Here is a 19348-nt window from a genome sequence, read left to right as displayed (position 1 = left end):
TTTGAGCTCCTTCTGATTTCAGGGAGGCTCTTGAGGATACTAAGCCCTGCATCAGCAGCGGATGGACAGAGTCCCCATCTGCAGGACTTCTGTTCAGGGACCGCCAGTCTCCACCAGAGAGCCCTAAGCATTGGGTTAGACTTTATTCATCCCTGTCCTTGGAGCCCATTCTGTCTTCTGCTGACTGTCTAGAGAGCCCTTGTTCAGTGGCGTCTCAAGAGAGAGAGGGGCTCATCTGGACAGAGTATGCACCTGTGACCTCAGCACTCAGACGGAGTAAGAAAGATCTGGATGCTACACGGTGAGTTTGAGTCCTGGCAGAGCAATAGGAGATGGGGAATGGTGGTGGAGGTGGGGTTGAGGGGGAGATGGCATGACACGGACAACACGCACGGATGACACACACTCAGGCTAGGGGAAGGTAAACTGGAACAAGGGAAGCAGCATTTTCGCCGCCCTCTATTCGTGGTCTGCCATAGCGACGCATCCTCTCTCTGTTCTCAGCAAACTGAAGACACGGAGATAAAAGACCCAAGGGCCGTGTTTCCAACCTCAGGAGTGGGAATGGGCAATTACAGACCTGCTCTGTGGTGACCTGGATAAAAGCCATAGACTCTCTCTTCAGGGAGGTGAACGCTGGAGCACACACACAGATGCAGGTCATTAGTTTCCTGAGGTGCACACTCCATTCATGGCATGCAGGAGGGTCTGGGACCCCTGCAGTCTGAAGGAACCAAAGAGAAACTGGGCCAGTGAGAAAAGGATGAGAGGGACATGGAGTTTTTGTTGTTGTTGTCTTGGTTTTGGTTTTGGTTTGGTTGTTTAGTGGTACTGACCCATTATCAGGTCATGCACTGGATCTAAAACCTCCCCCGCCCAAGCCCATCCTCACCCCAGACCTTGCTCTCTGGTTCGTTCTCCCTGGTGAGAAAGCTCCAGCCTGGGAGACACCAAAGGGATCCTGTTTGTCCCACCCCTGGGCCTTAGGTAGCTTTGTCTCCCTTTAAGTGCCTGAAACTCTGCTTCAAGTTCTGCCAAAGCCAAAGCATCTATCTCTGTCCCTGCAGACAGTCGTGCTGCACAGGTTACCCACAGAGTATCCCCAGCTAACACAACACCGAGGACCAAATCCAGACCCCTGTCATTCATCCCCCCTAAGTCTATGTGGGCCAGGTGTGGTGCTGCTTACCTGTAATTCCAGCACTCCAGGGAGTTCAGCCTGGGATACCTAGAATCTGACCCTGTTTCAAAAGTATACAGAGGCAGGAGGATCAACATTTTAAGGCCACCCTCGGCTACATAGGAATTCTGGGTCAGACTGAATTGTACGAGACCCTGTCTCAAAAAGAAAAACTGAAAAGGAAAGAAAGAGGGAAGGAAGGAGGGAAGGGGGGAGGAGGAGGGAAGGAAGGAAGGGAAGGGGGGAGGAAGGAGGGAAGGAAGGAAGGAAGAGAAGGAAGGAAGGAGGGAAGGAAGGAAGGAGGGAAGGAAGCCACAACAAAGCATGGCTCATCAGTTTAGAGCACTTGCTGCTTTTCTAGAGGATCTGAGTTCTGTTCCCAGCAACCACAGCAGATGCCTCACAACTGCCTGTTACCTGCAGCTTCAGGAAATCCAATGTCTCTGGCTTCTGTAGGTACCCACGCATACCTACACAAACACGTAAAAAAATTAAATAAATGAATAATTCAAAATAAGAATAAAAAGTTATAAAAGCTAGGGAGAGTCTGCCTCTTTGATGGCTCCAGAGTCGCACGCTGTTACATTCAGGCTTTCTTTCTTACAAGCCAGTGCTGGGGTCTCCTAGCTCCCAGGGCAAACTCTGGGCTCCCTTTGTATAAAAATTTACATATCTAAAGTCCACATTTGCATTTTATAATTTAAACTCCTAGGAGACAAGTTGGAGTCCAGCCCCCCAATCGACTGGAGGAAGAGAATATTTACCTGCCCGACTCCCCCCCCCCCCAGGAGTGAGGAAGCATTTGGAGTCATAAAGGAGCCGAGAGCATCCTGCGTCTGAGGGATGCTGGCATAGGTCAGGTCAGGTCGGGAGGGTCCTCCATGAGACCTCATGTGCTCTTAAAGGAACTCTTTTTGGAGTACCCTCAATCAGTGGGGAGGAGGGGGCTCAAGGTTAGTGTGTATCTGGAAGACCCCTGTTGTTACCTCTTGTAAAATGAGGTGAGGATAGCGGGTGTCAGGAACAGATGAAAATCATGCACACAAGGCTGGATCCTTCAACGTCACTTAACCCACAACGTGAGTCCCAGTCCACACCTCCAGCCTCTCTCTTCCCTCCTTTGCTTAACTACGGTGGGTCCCATTGGAGAAGAGGCCCCAGTGCTCCCTTTGGAAATGTCACTGACAGTAATCTGAGTGTTCAGTCAGAGGCCAGGGCAACTGTGGCAGCTACAGCTGCAGTTGCAGTTGGTTCTCTCTCTGGGTCTGTAGGTTTGAGCCAGAGACAGGGAGGTAGGCTTCTTTGGTCTCTGCTGGGCTGGGGGAGCTGAGGAAAGGAGAGGAAATATTGACTAGCCAGGGCTCTCCAGAGAAGTGGAGGAACTCAAAATCAGACAGGCAGCCCTGGACAGGCCTCAACTAGAGCACCCAGTGCCCACTCAGGGACCCACATGAACCTTCACGGAGACCACATCAGAGATCTTTTCCTAGAACTGCCTGTCTTCCTCCCCCAGTTCTCTTGGCCTAGGAACTTAAACCCCTCCCTAAACTGGCTTCGTCTGCCCCAAGCTGGGATTTGCTTGGGCTTGCCTCTCCTTCCTTGGGCAGGGTGCCTGCAAACCTCCATTACTTTGCTTTTTATTGTAGCTGTTCACCTGACAGGCATTTTGTGCAACTCTCTTGAGTGTGAGGGAGGCTCAGGAAAGGAGTCCTCTTTCTGGGCGCTGCAGAGCTCTCTCCGTAACTACATAGGGATTTCTCTAACAGGAAAGAGAATGAAAGATCCCTTGTCATATATAAGGACTGACCAGGATTCTCCCGAAAGGGAGGCTCCCTAGAGGAGAGCGGCTGCAGCAAGCTTCAAAGAACTGTTTGGCAGATAAAGGGGAGGAGTTGATGCAGCAGAGTGAGCCCAATTTAGGTGCCAGGGAGTTGATGCCCTTGTCCCACCTCTGACTCCTACAGGCTGCAAGAGATTGCATGTACCTTTTCCTTCTCAGAGCCCCCTCTGCCTCATCTGTAGTGTTTGGTTGGAGAGATGAATTTTGAAAGCAGTACGGTGGGCCTGTGGATCCCTGGGACCGCAGCTAGAGCAGCCCAGACCCCAAGGGAGGTAGTCCTTCTCACACTTGCTTGCCACCTAGCACCGTGTCTGGCAAGGCAGCTATTTACCGAAGGAAGCGATGAGCGAGTGACAAAAACACCAAGATCAACTTCTTGAACAAAACTGAAACCCATCCTGCCTTTTGATCACCCAGTCCCTTGAGATTTCTGTTTCCTATCATCGGATGCTTGCCTTCAGGTAAGGAGTAAGATGGCAGCCAGAGGGACATCCTTGAGCCTCTTGTTTGCAAAGCCGCGAGTGAATGATAAAGCAGGTCACAAATAAAGCGTCTCCACAGATCACAGGCCCTTGAGAAAACCGTTCGAGCCAGTTTACATTTACTGAGCACCAACTGTGCATCCATTTGTTTTCATAGCTTAATTCACTTAAGCTTTTGGTCTCGGAGGGCTGCACAGAAGACCGTGGTGGCTTTGAAACGCTAATGTCCCGCAGTATTGACAAGCTGAGTTACCTCAGGTGAGGGGCAATGGTGTCTTTCTTAGCTTTCTTCCATTTTCATTTGTAAAGTAAAATGGAAACAGCTCCGCAGCACCACGTTATGGGAAGGAAATTAGCACGTGGAGGCAGAGCACTTCATAAATGCTCGTTATTATGGTTCCTCTGGGCGCACAAGTCCGTTCGCCTCCCCTTCCCCCCCAGGGCACACAGAGGTGTTCACACTCCCACGTACTTATAGATGCACAGAGGCGTGTGTGCTAACGCCAGCGGGAGGAGCTCAGGGGTCCTTAGACTCAAAGCCCAAGCTGGAACTGGTGGAGAAGCCTCTTTTTTTTTCTCAATTCTTTATGAATGAACTAAGGCCGAAAGGAGTTTATTTTTTTATGAATGGAAGTCCAAAAAGTGAATGGAGCCGGGAGCCAGCCCCTACATTCTGATTGGCCCCCGTGGCTGGGAAACTCCGCCCTCAAGCTCAGCTAGCCGAGTCTGAGGATTGGCGGGCGTGCCTGGCCCTGGGGTTTCATTCACAAAAGTCAATGAAACAAAGGGAACCGGTGGGGAGGGGCGGGGGAAGAGCGAGAACGGAGGCCAAGGCAAAGGAAATGCACCAATCAGCTGCTCCCCGGGGCTCACAACTGTCTGCTGCGCCCGGAAAACAAGCCGGGGCTCTGGGGACCCGGGGCTCAGGCCGCCTCGCTCAGGCCTAGCCCCGCCACCTTAGTTGTGTCATCCCCCGGGCATGCTGAGCATCCCCCCACGGCTCCTGCACAGACGCCCCGACCTCAGGTGAAGCTGCGGAAGGGGAAGGAAGGGAGAGTGTCTGTGATTTCCCCGATTCGTCTCCCACACACCACACTCTTTCTGTTCGGCGCCCGCTTCCGCACATTCCGGGGCGGGGGTGGGAGGCGTCGGGATTCGAGGCTGGAGGGGGCGCCCGAGTTATAGGCGTGCGAATGGTGTGCGCCGCGCGCGCGCCCATATACACACTCACACACGCACACACACACACACACACGCACGCACACACACGTCTTATGTAACCTAGTCCCGGCTGAGCAGGGCTGCAGAAAGCAGACACGCCGACCCCAGCTCGAGGGAGCAGGTGGGACCTCCTTTGGCGGGAGGGGAGTGGCGGTGGAGGCGCTCGGCCGCGCAGGTCCCAGCGAGTCGGAGAAGTTTCGCTGTCCGATCCAAAGCCTCGCGATCGCCCCCTCCCCCCGCAGCGCTCCCGGGACCGTGTGCGAACTGCCTCCCCCCTCCCAGGTCTCTGCCTCCGCGCGGGGGCCCGGCCCTGTGGCCGGAGGGAGCGGCCGGATGGAGCGGAGGATGAAAGGCGGATACTTGGACCAGCGAGTGCCCTACACCTTCTGCAGCGTGAGCGCCGCGCCGGCCTCCACGCCCGCCCCCGCCCCGCACCCCGCCCCTACTCGCCCCGCAGCCCCCTCCCGGGGGGTCTCAGTGGGTCCAGGGCCTCCTGGCCCCTGAGCCACCCCGGGACCCAACCCCCAACCCCAAGCTAGACTCCTCAGGGTGATTCGGGGGCATTCTCCCCCCTCCTTCCAGCAGAAATCTCCCGGAAATGGGAGCTTGGGCGAAGCGCTGATGGTCCCGCAGGGGAAGCTCATGGACCCGGGTTCCCTGCCGCCTTCCGACTCAGAAGGTAAAGAACCAAACAAACTGCGACCCCTCTCCTTAATCCACATACATCCATCCCAAAGCCCTATCCTGGACCCACATTTCCCCAAAAGTCAAATCACTCATTCTTCTCTGTCCCTTATCACCAGTGGGGAGGCTGTAACCCGGGCACGCCAGGTCTCTCCCCATATTATCTCCACCTCTTCACCAATCCAATATTCACCCATCAGATCTCTTCCAGGATCTCAGTCACTTCCAAGAGACGTGGCTCGCTGAAGGTGAGTAGTTTTGTTTCCTTCCTAAAATTAGAAGTGGGTCGTGGGGAATCTTCTCTGTCTCAAGGAGCCTTTCCACCCCCTCCCTCCAGTCCCTAACCATTTCTCTCTCCCTGGTGCCCAGTGTGGACACTTATATTGATATTTATTTTCTCGCCCTGAGCCAGGCTTGTATAACTAGGCCTGGGGATGAATCAGACTATTGTGTGGGGTATTTGCTTATTTGAATGGAACTTGGCCCCAGGCCTGTTTTCTTTCTTTCTTTTTTTTTTTTTTTCCTGGTTGAAAATTTCATTTGCAAAGTTTGTTTGGCAGGAGGCGCCTGGCCTAGGTGTAGTGTTGGGGTGTTGAGGTATTGAAAGACAGCAATGAAAAACAGGAGTAATTTATTACCCATCTTCTGGAGTTGCTGGAACGTTGGTTGGTTTTTCTTCTCTCTTCATTTCACTTCTTCCTAACTCTGAGGGCCAATTTACTGACCAAGCCAAAATAACAACAAAAGTTTCAATACTTCTCTTCTTGGCACTTTGGCAAAGAAGACTCAGGGCTGCCTCCCCAAATAGCCTTGATTATAATTCCAGTGGCAACTGGTTCTCTCTCCATCCCTCCTGAATACCTCCACCCCCAGGCAGTGCTCCCCTTCCTGTATGCAGGAGGGTTGTGAGCCCTGGCCAGGATGGGGTCAGTAGCCCAGCGTGGGCTGGGTGGGGCAGATGTCCTAGTTGGATTCTAGTTGCTGTGTTTTGGTGAGGTTAGTTAGCCTGAGGGTGATGCTGGCAGGGCTGCCAGTCAAAGGAGGCATGGTGACTTACAGTCCGAGATTCAGGAAGCACTAGCACCCCCATCTTCACTAACACCCCCTTTGTGTTAATACTCTAAAAACCCCAGAAACCAAAAGTGAGCCCCTTCTTCAGGTCTTTTCTTTTCCTAAGGGGTCTCCATTCCTCCACTGTGGGTGGGTACCTTTCTTTTGGAATTTAAAAGCTCAGATCCACCTCTTGCAGGATTCTCTATAGGAGAAGCTTGGATGAGAAGGAAAGGACCACTAAGTCGGTCTGTGGAATAAGATGAGGTCTGTCTTGGCCACTGTCTGTCTGTCTCTACACACACACACACACACACACACACACACACACAATCACTTACTGCTTTTGTCATTTTTATGATTATTGTGGTGGCGGCGGTGTCAGAGAAAGACTGTTAGCATGGAGCTTAGCCTCCGAAATGTGCAATGAGGGTGGAAGGTCTGAGTGTAGCATGTATCTTCCTCTGCTTGTATGTCCTGAGTGCCCAGCTCCCAGTTGCATGTAGAGCTTTGTTGGGTGGGCTTACCCCCCTTCAGGTTCTGGAGCTAAAGAACTCAGGGTCTCCATGGACTCTCAAAAAAAACCCCTTTCTTACCACCTAGTTACTGATTTTGGTCTGGCTCTCTGGGTTTCCTGCCCGTCAGCGGAGGGTCCTCACAGTGGCTCCCCAGTTGTGAGCTGTGGGCTCAGGGTGGCATTTTGGCAGTATTTGGTCTATTTGAATGACACGGGAAGGAGAATGTTCTCTTCACCCAACCATGGAAGCCCCACCCCTTGGTGGTGGGTCTGGTGGTAGTCCATGTGTCTGTCTGTGTGTGTGTCAGTGTGACAGCAAGTGCGTGTGCGCACAGGCATGCGCACACACGTGTATGCGTGTTACATACTGCTGCCTTGGGAGCCCCTGTACATTTAAATCCAGTGGGTGGGGAGATGGGGGTGGGGAATGCTGGGGGGTGTGTGTGTGCTGGGATCTCCTTGGTTCCCTCTCCTTCCTCCTGAGGGAGCAGCTCAGGTTCCCAGCCGGCAATGGATGGCCAGGCTTGAGGGGGGTGGGGGGATGCTGAGGCCACTCGCTCATCTCTCTGCGGAGACAGATGCAGCTGCCGGGGTCCTGTCCCCCTGCACCATCCCAACATCACCCCAATCTCCTCTCCTGCCTCTTCCCACCAGGTCAGTGCCCCCCATAGTCTAAAGGGGTGACAGGGAGGGATGAGCTCCTTTGGGAATTTGTCAGTGATGGGGAACATTAGGAGGAGTGGGGCCCAGAGCCCAGCCTCCCCTCTCTCAGCTTGGTTTCTTCCTAAAGCCTCAATTTGGAGAGAAACAGTGAATCCTTAGAGTGTGGGTGGGGCAGTGAAGATGGGGGGGGCGGGGGGAGTGACCAGGCCAGACCGAGAGAAGTGGATTTGGCTTCGGTCTATCGGCTGCTCACTGAGATTTTGGGGTGAGTGTTGGTGAGGCTCCTTGGAGGCAGCGTATTCATCTTTAGGATCTGGGATTTTCTGGGTAGAAGAGGGGTGCCGTGAGCTGGGGAGGGTGCCTGTGATGTGTGGAGATGTTGGAAAAAGGATCCGATGCCACAGAGAAACACAGGCTCAGGAAGACTGAGCCAAAGACGTGGCTGGTTATGTAAAAAAAAAAAAAAGATTTGTGGATTTGATGGAGGGTCGCTTTGTGGGATTGTCCGGAGCCCTCAAGAACCGTTAGGGACAATGACTCTGTGGTCTCTTTGGTAGTTAGGAAAAATGACTGAGCTGTATGTCCTTAGTATGAAGTTGGGGAGGGAGGGCCTGTGAACTCCCAGAAGGCTTATGGATAGATTTGGGGTCCTTGATATTGCTGTTCTGCATGTAAAATTGTTGGGGTTGCACCATATATGACGATAAAATGGATTCTTCTAGGAAAAGAATGGCTTACATATAGCTTATATCCGAATCTTAAGGGATGGCTCTGGGCTCTCCCTTCCACAAGAATTACTGCAGCTAAATGGTCCTCCAAGGGTGGCCCTCCCTTGGTCCTTTAGCCTCCCTGTTTATAGGTCCAAAAAGAGACCCGGTGCATAGAGGGGAAGCACGGAGGGTGCTTTCACCCACATGTGGTCTCGCAGTGAAGTACGAGAAATTTGGGTGGAAGTGTGTGCGTGCACCCTGGGGTCTTGGGGGCCCTGCTGGCAAGGGGAGGGTTAATCCTCAGTCCTCTCCCTAGACTCTTCTGGTTCCATGCCTCCTCCATCTTTCCATCTCCTCCCCTTCCAGAAGGTTCCTGGAGAGGAATGTCCCCTCCACAGATAGAGAACTGGTCCCTTCCAGTAGAGAGGCTGCCAGAGTGGGGGCAGGGTGAGGGTGTGAGCGCCCCAGCCATTGGTGACACAGTAAAACAGAAGCTCCAGAGGATGCTACCATTCACTCTTACGTGGGACTGTCCCCAACCCCAGAGGATGACAGAGCCCTTCTGTGGGATACATGGTGGCTAGCTCATGGTAGGCTTTGTTTCAGTACTTAGCTCATAAACTTCTCATTTCTTCTGGAACCCATCTTTGGGGTCCCCCTGGCTCCTATTAGAGGGATAGTCCCTATTTATTCTCTCTTATTCTTCTCTCTCTCTCTCTCTCTCTCTCTCTCTCTCTCTGTGTGTGTGTGTGTGTGTGTACACGTACGTGTACACCTGCACATGAATTACACTAGATATACACACATATACACACCTGCCTTAATCCTCTGCCATGTTCCCACCCAGACAGTCCATTTTTTTAGTGCCAGTGTAGCTGGGGGCAGACTCTGGCACCCAGGCTCAGCAGCCAAAACACGGCCGAGCCAACAAATAGAGTGGTGCATGAACGCAAGACCAAACATAGTAATTAAAATTTCTCCTGCTCTCCAGGAACTCGAAGCTCTGTGTCTCTGTTCCTATTTCTATCCTTGCCGATAATCTCTGGGTGACCGAGGGCCCTGTTGTATCCCTTTGGGAGAAGACCAGTGTTGGGAGAGCCGAGCACAGAGTAGGGCTTACCCCCCATTCTTGGGAGAGGGTAGCATCACCTCTTTGGGGGTATAATCTGTGTGCTAAGGGGAGGTCTCTTCCGGGGGTTCTGGAAAGGTCAGATGACCCACAGGGCTCACCTGCCCAGTGGCGTCAGCAGGAGATGCCCCCAGCCCATTACCTCACTGGAAACCAGTAGTTAATGAGGCCCCAAGAGGGGCTCCAGAGTGCGTCAGCTACCCCTGCCAAGTTTTGCACCCCTTCCTTGCCCTTGGGACCCTCCTTCCCTAAGTAGTCGGGAGGGAAATATCACTCAGCCTGCTTGCTCCTGCCACCTATGGGTTGTCTGTCACCTTTGAACGATCCTGGCCACCCAGCAGGAACAAATGAATGTGTCCTTCCCTTTGACTGGTGCATTTCAAGTGAACCAGTCACCAGAGACATTTATTGCAAATGTGGATGCCCGGCCCACCTCCAGCATATAGAACAACTTGCCCGATTTGAGGACTTAAAACCAACCAGTGAGGTGAATCTTCAATCAGGACATCTGGGGGACTGCCGCTGTGTGATGGTAGCCGGGCTTCCAAAAGCTTGGGATGTACACATATTTCCCCTGAGGGATTTAGTGGCCCACTGATGTATTTAGCCACTTTGGAATTGTAGTACGTTGATCTAAGTAGGGTCTTAACTACTGGAGACTTCTGGTTCTTAAACTCCCTCACCTCAATCTCTGTCTAGTAAGCAATCCTCTAAGCAGGGCATGGTGTTGAATAGGCCTGTGATCACAAGGAAGCTGAGACAGGAGAATGGTGAAGTTTTTTTAAAGATTTATTTATTTATCTAGATATTTATTTATTTATTTATTTATTGTATATGCATACACTGTAGCTGTCTTCAGACACACCAGAAGAGGGCATCAAATACCATTATAGATGGTTGTGAGCCACCATGTGGTTGCTGGGATTTGAACTCAGGACCTCTGGAAGAGTGGCCAGTGCTCTTAACCACTGAGCCATCTCTCCAGTCCTGAGAGTGGTGAATCTAAGGCCAGCCTGGGATACCTAGTAAGACCCTGTCTCAAAAAACCAAAGGCTGTGGGGTTCAAAAGGACTTTGATTCAACCTCCACCATAAATAAATACATAAAAATCAACTATAAACCTATGTCTATAAACGCTCAGGGCCTCTGACATTTGAAGCAAGCATTCGACCACAGCCCAAGTATCCTTCCTGGTAAGATGAGCTTTTCTGGGGGTGTGCCAACTCTGGTGGTAGCTGGTGTGTAGAGAGGAGCTGCAGGGTAAGAGACTGGCTGCCTGGGTGAGGATCTCACTGCTTTGGGCTCCCCATTCTGTGGAGCTAGCCCCTGCCAGCGTGAGTACAGGCCTCATTGGATGTTTATTCATAAATAACACTCATTTAGTGTCTGGTCTGAGTAGGGCCCGTTCTGGGTGCTAGAGACTCATCTGAAGAAGACAAAGCCGGTGTCCTCACAGCCTAATTTCCCAGGGAAGAGATGAACATTGACATGCAAATATACATTCCTAAGACATGCACAGGTGGAGGAAAATGCCTGCTGAGACAGGAAAGTAAAAGGGACAGTTGTGCTTTGGGTGGCCAGAGAAGGCCTCTGATAAGCCTGGCTGGGTGCCCATCTGTAACCAGCATTCCAGGCAGAGTCAGAAAGATGGTGCCTTTTAGGTGAGCCTGGGCTACATTGTGGGATCCGGAACATAGCAGCTGAGGCTCTGCGGAGAGGGAGGGGGGAGAAAGGATCCAGCTCTGCAGGACCGAAGGCTAAAGGAGGCCAAGGTGCTAAGGAATGACTGTAAGGAGAGGCAGGCAAGGGAGGTGAGCTGAGGAGGCCAAGGGCAAGCTTTAAATTACACGTTTTAAGTGAGGGAGCAGAGTGATTTGGTTTCTATTGTACGAAGATCGCCCTAACGGCTGTGCCGACTGCTGGGCCTGGAGGAAGTGAGTGGGCAAACACAGGGTCCTGTGGCCAAGGTCTGAACCTGCATGCTCACATGGGATTGGGGTGTAGAGCGGTCCCTATACCTCAGCTCACACGCCTCACCAGCCACTCTCAAGTCTGATTTTTTTTTTTTAATCTCCCCATTTCCACGTTGCCCAGTCTCCAGGGAGTGGCAATCCAGTGTCCTAGGTCACCAGCTCCATTGTCCTGCTCCAGACCTGCTTTTATCCTAGACAATCAGGAAGTCCTTCTTTGTGTCTGTTCTTCTTTCTGCTGTAATCCTCCCCCTTGATAGAGAAGTAAACAAAAGCCAGGAGTCCTTTGGGTATCCTTTGGCTCAGAGATGCCCACCCTTAGCTCCTCAGACCTCCAGGCCCTTCTTTTCCTTAGCTACAAAGCAGTGTTGAGCAGGTGTCTGTACCTTCCTCCTGTCCTTTTTTTACCGTCTTACGTCTCTGCTGCCGTCCTTTCTCCTCCATTCCCTTCCGAAAACTCAAGAACTCTAGTGTGTCTCCAAAACACCTGGAAAGAAGCGCAGATTCCTGGGTCCCTTCCCAAATTCAGAATTTCCTCACCTGATTTCCATATCCACAGGATCCCACAGTTTGTAAGACCTGTCCACCCCTGACAAAGCCTTGCAAATTTTGAAGGGCGGGCTCATTTGTACTTCTGAGACAAAACGTCTAGGCAAAGACTATCTGCTTAGACAAGTTCTGAGAGTCCTCCCAGGGGGTCTTCATGCGGCTGCAGCTGGAGGGTGCAGGCCCTGGGGTGCAGTCACCCTTTGTCTAAGGCAGGGTCTGGACCTCTGCTGGGCTGGAGCTGATCTGCAGGGTGGCAACAGTGCTGTCTTCCTGGAGTGGCCACTTTGCAGGGTCACATCCTGGACTCACCTCTGGCCTCTCTCTGCAGCTCAGGTACCAGACAGCGATGAGCAGTTTGTTCCTGATTTCCATTCAGAAAACTGTAAGTAGTGAGTGCTGGGTACAAGGGTGGGGGTGGGGGCTGAGGGAATGACAGGAAGTGAGTCATGGGGACAGTCACCCATAGGAGAGCAGTTTGCTCTCACCTAAAGACAGGGTGAATTGAAGGTCAGGGCTCCCCATCCTGGAATATGGATTCTGAGACCAACACTGTGACTGGGGGCGATAAAGACCTTCATTCCCCTCTGGGGTCCTAGCCATGCAACCTGCATTGCATTTCTTTCTGCAGCCAAAGTAATGGACTTGAGGTCACTTAGCAGTGTTCTGTTATCTTCGGTGCTGGTGATGCTATTCCAGGAAAGATTTGTCAATGACTCTAGAGAGTTTAGAGTTGGTTGCAAATGGAGTGGTCAGCGGTATTTCAAAAATATCCTATGATGCTCAGAACATCGCCCCAAATCTGACCCCAGTGTCACAGGTGTCACTGCTGCAAAATGATGCTTCGCTAGGTAAGATGGCCCACACCTGTAATCTGGAGGGTGAATTTGAGGCCAGTCTGGATACATAACTTGTCTCAAAAAAAAGTCAAGTGTGGCACCTTTGACCCCAGCACTCAGGAGGCAGAGGCAGGCAGATCTTTGAGTTTGGAGGCCAGCCTGGTCTACAGAGTGAGTTCTAGACAGCTAAGGCTACACAGAGAAACCCTGTCTTGAAAACCAAAAGAGGAAAAGTCTGAGAAGGGGTGTTTGGCTGTTAGGTACCACCTAACTGATGGCTCTCGGATGCCATCCCCCATGAAATGAAAGGAACACAAGAATGGAAAATGGTGGGTTGGGGATTTGGCTCAGTGGTAGAGCGCTTGCCTAGTAAGCGCAAGGCCCTGGGTTTGGTCCCCAGCTCGGGAAAAAAAAAAAAAAAAAAAAAAAAAAAAAAAAAGAATGGAAAACGGTGGTCACCAGGACCGTGGATTCCAGGGCATCTGACAAAACTGAAGGAAGCCAGGATGTCACTCACACCAGGGCTCAGCCACAATGGTAGCTGGACTGGGAGAACCCAGTAAGAGCCCAGAAAAGGCCAGTGCTCCTCACAGATAATTAGGAGCATGTGCCTATTCCTCTGCTGACATGCAAGTGTGCTAACAGCCAAACTCCCTCAGAAGACCAAAGACTCTTTACAGCTCCAAATAAGAAAACACGTCCCTCACTTGGGAATTTCCAGGACACTCAGGAAAGCCAAAGGCCCCGGTTCTGAGATGTTCACTCTTAGGAAGGGGTTTCCTCAGCTAAGGGTGTGCGTTGAACTTTTAGATGTTTGCCTTGGTTAATACCAAGGTTAATACCCAACCCATGTTGATCCCTAATGTACAAAACTAGACATAATGTAACCAAAATGTTCCAAAAGCATCCAGCCTCAGTGATCAAGAATGAGAGCCCGGAGGAGACTGACTCAGAAAGCAGAGGTGTCAGAAGCACCGTTGGCTTCTGTGTGACACTCTGGCTTTGCTCTGTCCTACCCCACAGTAGCTTTCCATAGCCCCACCACCAGGATCAAGAAGGAACCCCAGAGTCCCCGCACAGACCCCGCCCTGTCCTGCAGCAGGAAGCCGCCACTCCCCTACCACCATGGAGAGCAGTGTCTTTACTCCAGGTGAGCCCCAGCCCAGGAGGATGTCAGGAGGTGAAGGCTTCTCTTGAGGCTTGGGGTGGGAGAGGGCAACCGTGAGCTGAGGCACCCGTAGAGATGAGGGCTGGGTAACGGGGTTTCTTGGCTCCTGTAGCACTAGCAAGGACCCTTCTGAGCATTAGCAAGAGACATCACGCAGTGGGCAGATGGCCTCAAGAACTCAGTGAGTCTCTACCTGGAAGCCCGTGCCCTACTTAAACCAGTTGCTCTGGGCTTCGGAGAGAGATTGTCAGACTGAGAGGTCGGGTTCCAGGATTAAGAAAAGGTATTCACTTAGACAGGTATGGCGGGTGGTATGTGCTTGAGATAGGGGCATTGCGAGTTTGAGGTTAAGCTTAGCTCCAGAGAGAGTTCCAGGTGAAGCTGAGCTAACAACAGAGCAAGACTCTTCTGGGGAGAGAAAAAAAGAATTCACCTGGGGGCTGGAAATAGAGCTAAGTCGATAGCATATTTGCCTAACAGACACAAAACCCTGGGTATGATTTTCTGCACCTCTTAAACCTGGCAGGGTGGTTACTTGTGTGTAATCTCAGCAGCTTCGAGGTGGAAACAGGAGTTTGAGATTATTGTTGGCAACACAGGGAGAGTCTGAGGCTACCCTAGGCTACATTAGACCCTATTTCAAAAGAAAAGATTTCCTAGCCCTTGGAAAGCAGAGGCAAGTGTATCTCTGAGCTTAAGGCCAACCTGGTCTACAGATCAAGTTCCAGGACAGCCAGGGCTGTGCAGAGAAACCCTGTGTCAAACAAACAAACCAAAAATCCCAGCCCCTCTACTGCAATCCCAGCAGTCACTTCCTGGGGTATGAAAGGTACAAAAGACGGTCGCCTAGCTTCTCTGCCCCCTTGTCCCCATCTCCCCTTCAACTCCAGTGCCTATGACTCCCCCAGACAAATCGCCATCAAGTCCCCCGCCCCCGGTGCCCCTGGACAGTCGCCCCTGCAGCCCTTTTCCAGGGCAGAACCGCAGCAGAGTCTCCTGAGAGCCTCCAGCTCTTCCCAGTCCCACCCTGGCCACGGGTACCTTGGTGAGCACAGGTAAGGAGACGGATCTGAAGCACCGGGGGACCCAGGCCTCGCCAGGCAGTCTGGGCTCAGTTCCTTAGTTCTCTGTAGAGACCTGGCTGGGAGAACCAGGGAGATGGTGTCTCATCCCTCCAGAGCCCTGTCAACAAGTGACAGGCTCAAGGGGGCTAATGGAAGGTTCTCTCTTCTTCCTTCCTCATCCATCACGTCCAGCTCCGTCTTCCAGCAGCCCGTGGACATGTGCCATGCCTTCACATCTCCTCAGGGAGGGGGCCGGGAACCTCTCCCAGCCCCCTATCAACACCAACTATCGGAGCCCTGCCCACCCTACCCCCAGCAGAGCTTCAAGCAGGAGTACCATGACCCCCTGTATGAACAGGCTGGCCAGCCAGCTGCGAGCCAGGGTGGGGTCAGTGGGCACAGGTACCCAGGGGCGGGGGTGGTGATCAAACAGGAGCGCACAGACTTCGTCTACGACTCAGGTAAGAGACCGGGGGTTGGGGGGACTCGGAGGAGGTTTTCTGGGATTGCCAAATGGGGTCACAAGTACTCCAGTGAGCAGTGAGGTTAAGCATAGGTTCCTAGAAGGTTTGTGCCTTTTCACGGTCCATACGTTAGTTCCTAACCCAACTCGCTCATTCACTTTTTTTTTTTTTTTTTAACTATTCTAAAGAATGATCGTTTTCCAGCCAACATTCAGATGATAAGGTACACAGACCTTTGCCCTTACAGCTCTTGACAATAATAAGGGTTGGGCATTTACTTCTGTCAGAAGTCAAAGGGTTTTAATTAAACCCCTAAGACCAGGGTACTGTGCCTGGAACAAGAGTATGCTGTTGGAGGAGATAAAAATGAGATGATCACTAGTCCTTGTCTCCACAGTGATTTAAAAAGATGAGGAAGCTGTACCCGCATAACGTGGGAAGTGGAGACAGAAGGATCATTAGCATCAAGGATAGCCTGGACTAGTGTCTCTTTAAAAGAAAAAAAAAGCTGTGGTTATTTGTTCGGGAGATTGCCAGCATTCAGGAGGCTAGGGCAGATGGATGGCTATGAGTTTCAGGCAAGCCTGAAGTATAGAGTGAGACCTTGTCTCTAGAAAGATAGGTAGGTAGGTAGGTAGGTAGGTAGGTAGGTAGGTAGGTAGAACAGTAGCTGTAGAGCTTGGCTGGGGTTTTAGAATTTTCTTTTCCTGGTGCCCACAGTATTTTAGCATCAGGGGCTTATGTACAAACCCCTAGTCACTCCAGGGAGGAGAACAGGACCAGTGCTTCCCTTTCTCAAACTCTGGTTGCAACTGTGAGTCTGATGGCCACTGGAGATGGGAGCCGCTGTAAGCTGCTGACCTTCAAAGGCTGGAGACCGGAGGGATCGAGTTACTTGCCCTTGAACTCTTGCCCCTCCTCCCTCCGCTTTTCCTGAATGGAGTCAAGAATTCCATTCACAAAATGGAGGAATGAATAAACCCTCCCTCTTGCCTCCTCCCCCGAGGTGTCGGGTGTCAGCGGCTCATTCATAGGTGGGAGTGGAGGGGGCGGGAAAGGGTTGGGACTTGAAGCGTGGCTTCCTAGGTGGAGCTGGAAGGTTTCAGTTCTATGGCGTGGAACACAGAATGTGCTTATACCTGAGAAAAAACAGCCCAGTGCCCACTGCCTCTTCTTTAAATATATGCATCCCCCACTTCCACCCCCACTCCTCTCTCTCTCTCTCACACACACAGAGGCACAGAGGTACTAGACTTGGAACCTGACCTGCTGACCGGACGTGTGCCCATTCCGAGGAAGTCTTAGGCAAACCCTTTCCAACCCCCGGAGATTCATCTCTCACCCCCTCCTTCCCCCTGTACTCACAGGAAACAGCTGCTCCCTGGAATCCTGGGTCTTGTGAACAGGCTGCCTGGCCCCAGCTGCTGCCACCCATGCCCTCTGCCTCAGCCCTCAAACTGAGGGCCTCGAGCTTCCAGCTCCCTCTGGGCTGAACTTCCCCTGGGATTTGGTGGTGGGAAAAGGATGGTGGCTGGACTGCAGGCTAGCAGCAAGAACTCCTTGAATGTGTGCAGGGTTTCCTCCCCTGCTTCACCTCAGCCACTTTTATCACCTTTTCTTCCCTCCCCCAGATGTCCCTGGATGTGCATCAATGTATCTTCACCCAGAGGGCTTCTCTGCACCCTCTTCAGGTGATGGAGTGATGGGTAAGACAGGTGGATCCTTGCTAGGGGGCGGAGAGTCACCCCAGCCACAAGTCTCTGCATTCTGTGGGGTCTTCAACGGCGAACCCTCAGATCTGAGCAATTACCACCTTTCCTCCACAAGGTTATGGCTATGAGAAATCTCTTCGACCATTCCCAGATGATGTCTGCATTGTCCCTGAGAAATTCGAAGGTCAGAGAAGTGACTTTGTAGGAGGGTCAGGGTCCTCTTCACCCCTGTCACACACGGGGCCCTGTAGGAATCGCATTTCGTTTGTGGGCAAGATCAGGACACTCAGGAAAGAGTTTGGGGATGCCACATAAGGGAGGGGAGGAAGTCGGTTACGGGATATTACCTCACACCTATTTCTACTTTCCCAGGAGACATCAAACAGGAAGGGGTTGGAGCTTTCCGGGAGGGGCCACCCTACCAGCGCCGGGGTGCCTTACAACTGTGGCAGTTTCTGGTGGCCCTGCTGGATGACCCAACGAATGCTCACTTCATTGCTTGGACAGGCCGGGGGATGGAGTTTAAACTAATTGAACCTGAAGAGGTGGGTCTTAGGTGTTCCCACCCCTCCTGTCCGGCAGTTTTGGAGTCTTGAGAGGAGAAATGGTGGCACTTACCTTCCACCATCATCCTCAGTCTGCCTGACCCAGTTCTTGCCAAGCCTGAGTCAGCATTGTGCCAGTAACTAGCCTAGATTGTCCTTGCACCAAGAATCTCAAATGTTTTTCCACCCTGCCCCCTGCCCCTTGCCCCCCCATTTTTCCTCTTGAGATGACATCTCCACCCAAATATTTGTCTCTCGTCCCCAGGTCGCCAGGCTCTGGGGCATCCAGAAGAACCGGCCAGCCATGAATTATGACAAGCTGAGCCGCTCACTGCGATACTATTATGAGAAAGGCATCATGCAGAAGGTTGGGCTGAGGTCCTAGCATGGCCGTGAGGAGGGGCTGAGGGAGGGCCAAGAGTTGAAAAGGTGTCAAGAGAAAGTCAAGTGGTGTGTGTGTGTGTGTGTGTGTGTGTGTGTGTGTGTGTAGGGGGTAGGTTTCTCAGCAGGCTTTCAGGAACAGAAAATGTAAACCCAAGGTTCAGTGGCTGAACTTTGCCAAGTGGGCTGTGGTTGAGATGAGACGTGAACAAGGACCGGAAGGGAGTGGGTTTCAAGCAGAGTCAGTGCGGGAGGGAAAGAGGTCCGGATGCGTTTTAGTGGCCCCTGAGAGGAGAAGGACCCTCTAAATTCTCTGAGGCAGGGCATGCATGTCTGGCCTGACAACCCTCTCTCCACAGGTGGCTGGTGAACGCTACGTGTACAAGTTCGTGTGTGAGCCAGAGGCCCTATTTTCTCTGGCCTTCCCAGATAATCATCGTCCAGCTCTGAAGGCTGAGTTTGACCGGCCAGTCAGTGAGGAGGACACGGTCCCTTTGTCCCACTTGGATGAGAGCCCTGCCTACCTCCCAGAACTTGCTGGCCCTGCTCAGCCCTTTGGCCACAAAGGTGGATATTCTTACTAGGCACCAGTGACCTCCCCTTGCAATGGTGGGGTTGCCTAGTGTACATAACAACTGATTTGGTATTGGTAAAGCCCTCTTTCTGATACCTGTAGAAGTCTCTGGGGTCAGTGCTCCACTATCCCATCTGATACTCCTGGCCAGACTCAGCTGCTAACCAGAGTCTGCGGGAAAGACAGTGGACAGGTCAAGTCTAAAGGCAGTAACTGAAGTTCGCTGTGGTTCACCTGTACCCTCAGTTCAGCTTGGCTTCGGCCTAGGTCTTGCTCAGGGGCCAAGTTCCCCACGTCCTCCACAGAGAACCAGTGTTCTGTTCTGGGGACAGATAAGGGGCTTTCCGTGTTTATTATGGCAGCAGGGCCAAGGGGATCCTCAGAACACCCTGTCTTCCCCCTCAGCCCCTGTGGGAGACAAAGTTCTGCCCTGAACTGGGGGCCTGTGTTCTTGGTGCTGTGCTCTGGGAGGCAGGAGCACATGGAGACAGCTGGGGGTGGGGAGTGTTGGGTGGAGGCAGGGACAGCTCTCTGCCCTAGGCCTACCCAGGTCCAGTTCCACCTTCGCCTCATCTGCCAGACCTTAATAAAGCCTCTGCTTCTCCTGTT

At 52.3% G+C, this 19348-nt stretch overlaps 1 protein-coding gene across 2 annotated transcripts; it reads left to right on the top strand.

The window, feature by feature from the left end:
• The first annotated feature begins 4334 nt into the window (after positions 1–4334).
• Etv4 (ETS variant transcription factor 4) lies at positions 4335–19348 on the top strand. Of its 2 annotated transcripts, none has more exons than XM_032913499.1 (13): positions 4335–4528; positions 5006–5116; positions 5309–5402; positions 5608–5655; positions 12324–12377; positions 13855–13981; positions 14908–15054; positions 15256–15524; positions 17159–17233; positions 17355–17423; positions 17612–17784; positions 18050–18151; positions 18525–19348. In XM_032913499.1, exons 2-13 carry the CDS (start codon positions 5057–5059, stop codon positions 18747–18749), a joined length of 1443 nt encoding a protein of 480 aa, XP_032769390.1. In that variant the 5' UTR covers positions 4335–4528; positions 5006–5056; the 3' UTR covers positions 18750–19348. The 2 variants fall into 2 exon arrangements, with proteins under 2 accessions (XP_032769390.1, XP_032769391.1); XM_032913500.1 differs by having other exon boundaries at positions 4437–4528; positions 4966–5116; positions 5306–5402; positions 14890–15054.

The sequence above is a fragment of the Rattus rattus genome, chromosome 9 (assembly GCF_011064425.1).
Source record: "Rattus rattus isolate New Zealand chromosome 9, Rrattus_CSIRO_v1, whole genome shotgun sequence".
NCBI classification, from domain to species: domain Eukaryota; kingdom Metazoa; phylum Chordata; class Mammalia; order Rodentia; family Muridae; genus Rattus; species Rattus rattus.
This window is presented reverse-complemented; position numbering and strand designations above follow the sequence as displayed.

Bases quoted from the DNA above. Each gene is read 5' to 3' on its own strand.
- Etv4 (XM_032913500.1), top strand. From the start codon at position 4,482: ATGCTGAGCATCCCCCCACGGCTCCTGCACAGACGCCCCGACCTCAG. The intron at 5,656-12,323 runs GTGAGTAGTTTT...CTCTCTCTGCAG, and splicing joins AGAGACGTGGCTCGCTGAAG to CTCAGGTACCAGACAGCGAT. The intron at 13,982-14,889 runs GTGAGCCCCAGC...CTTCAACTCCAG, and splicing joins GAGCAGTGTCTTTACTCCAG to TGCCTATGACTCCCCCAGAC.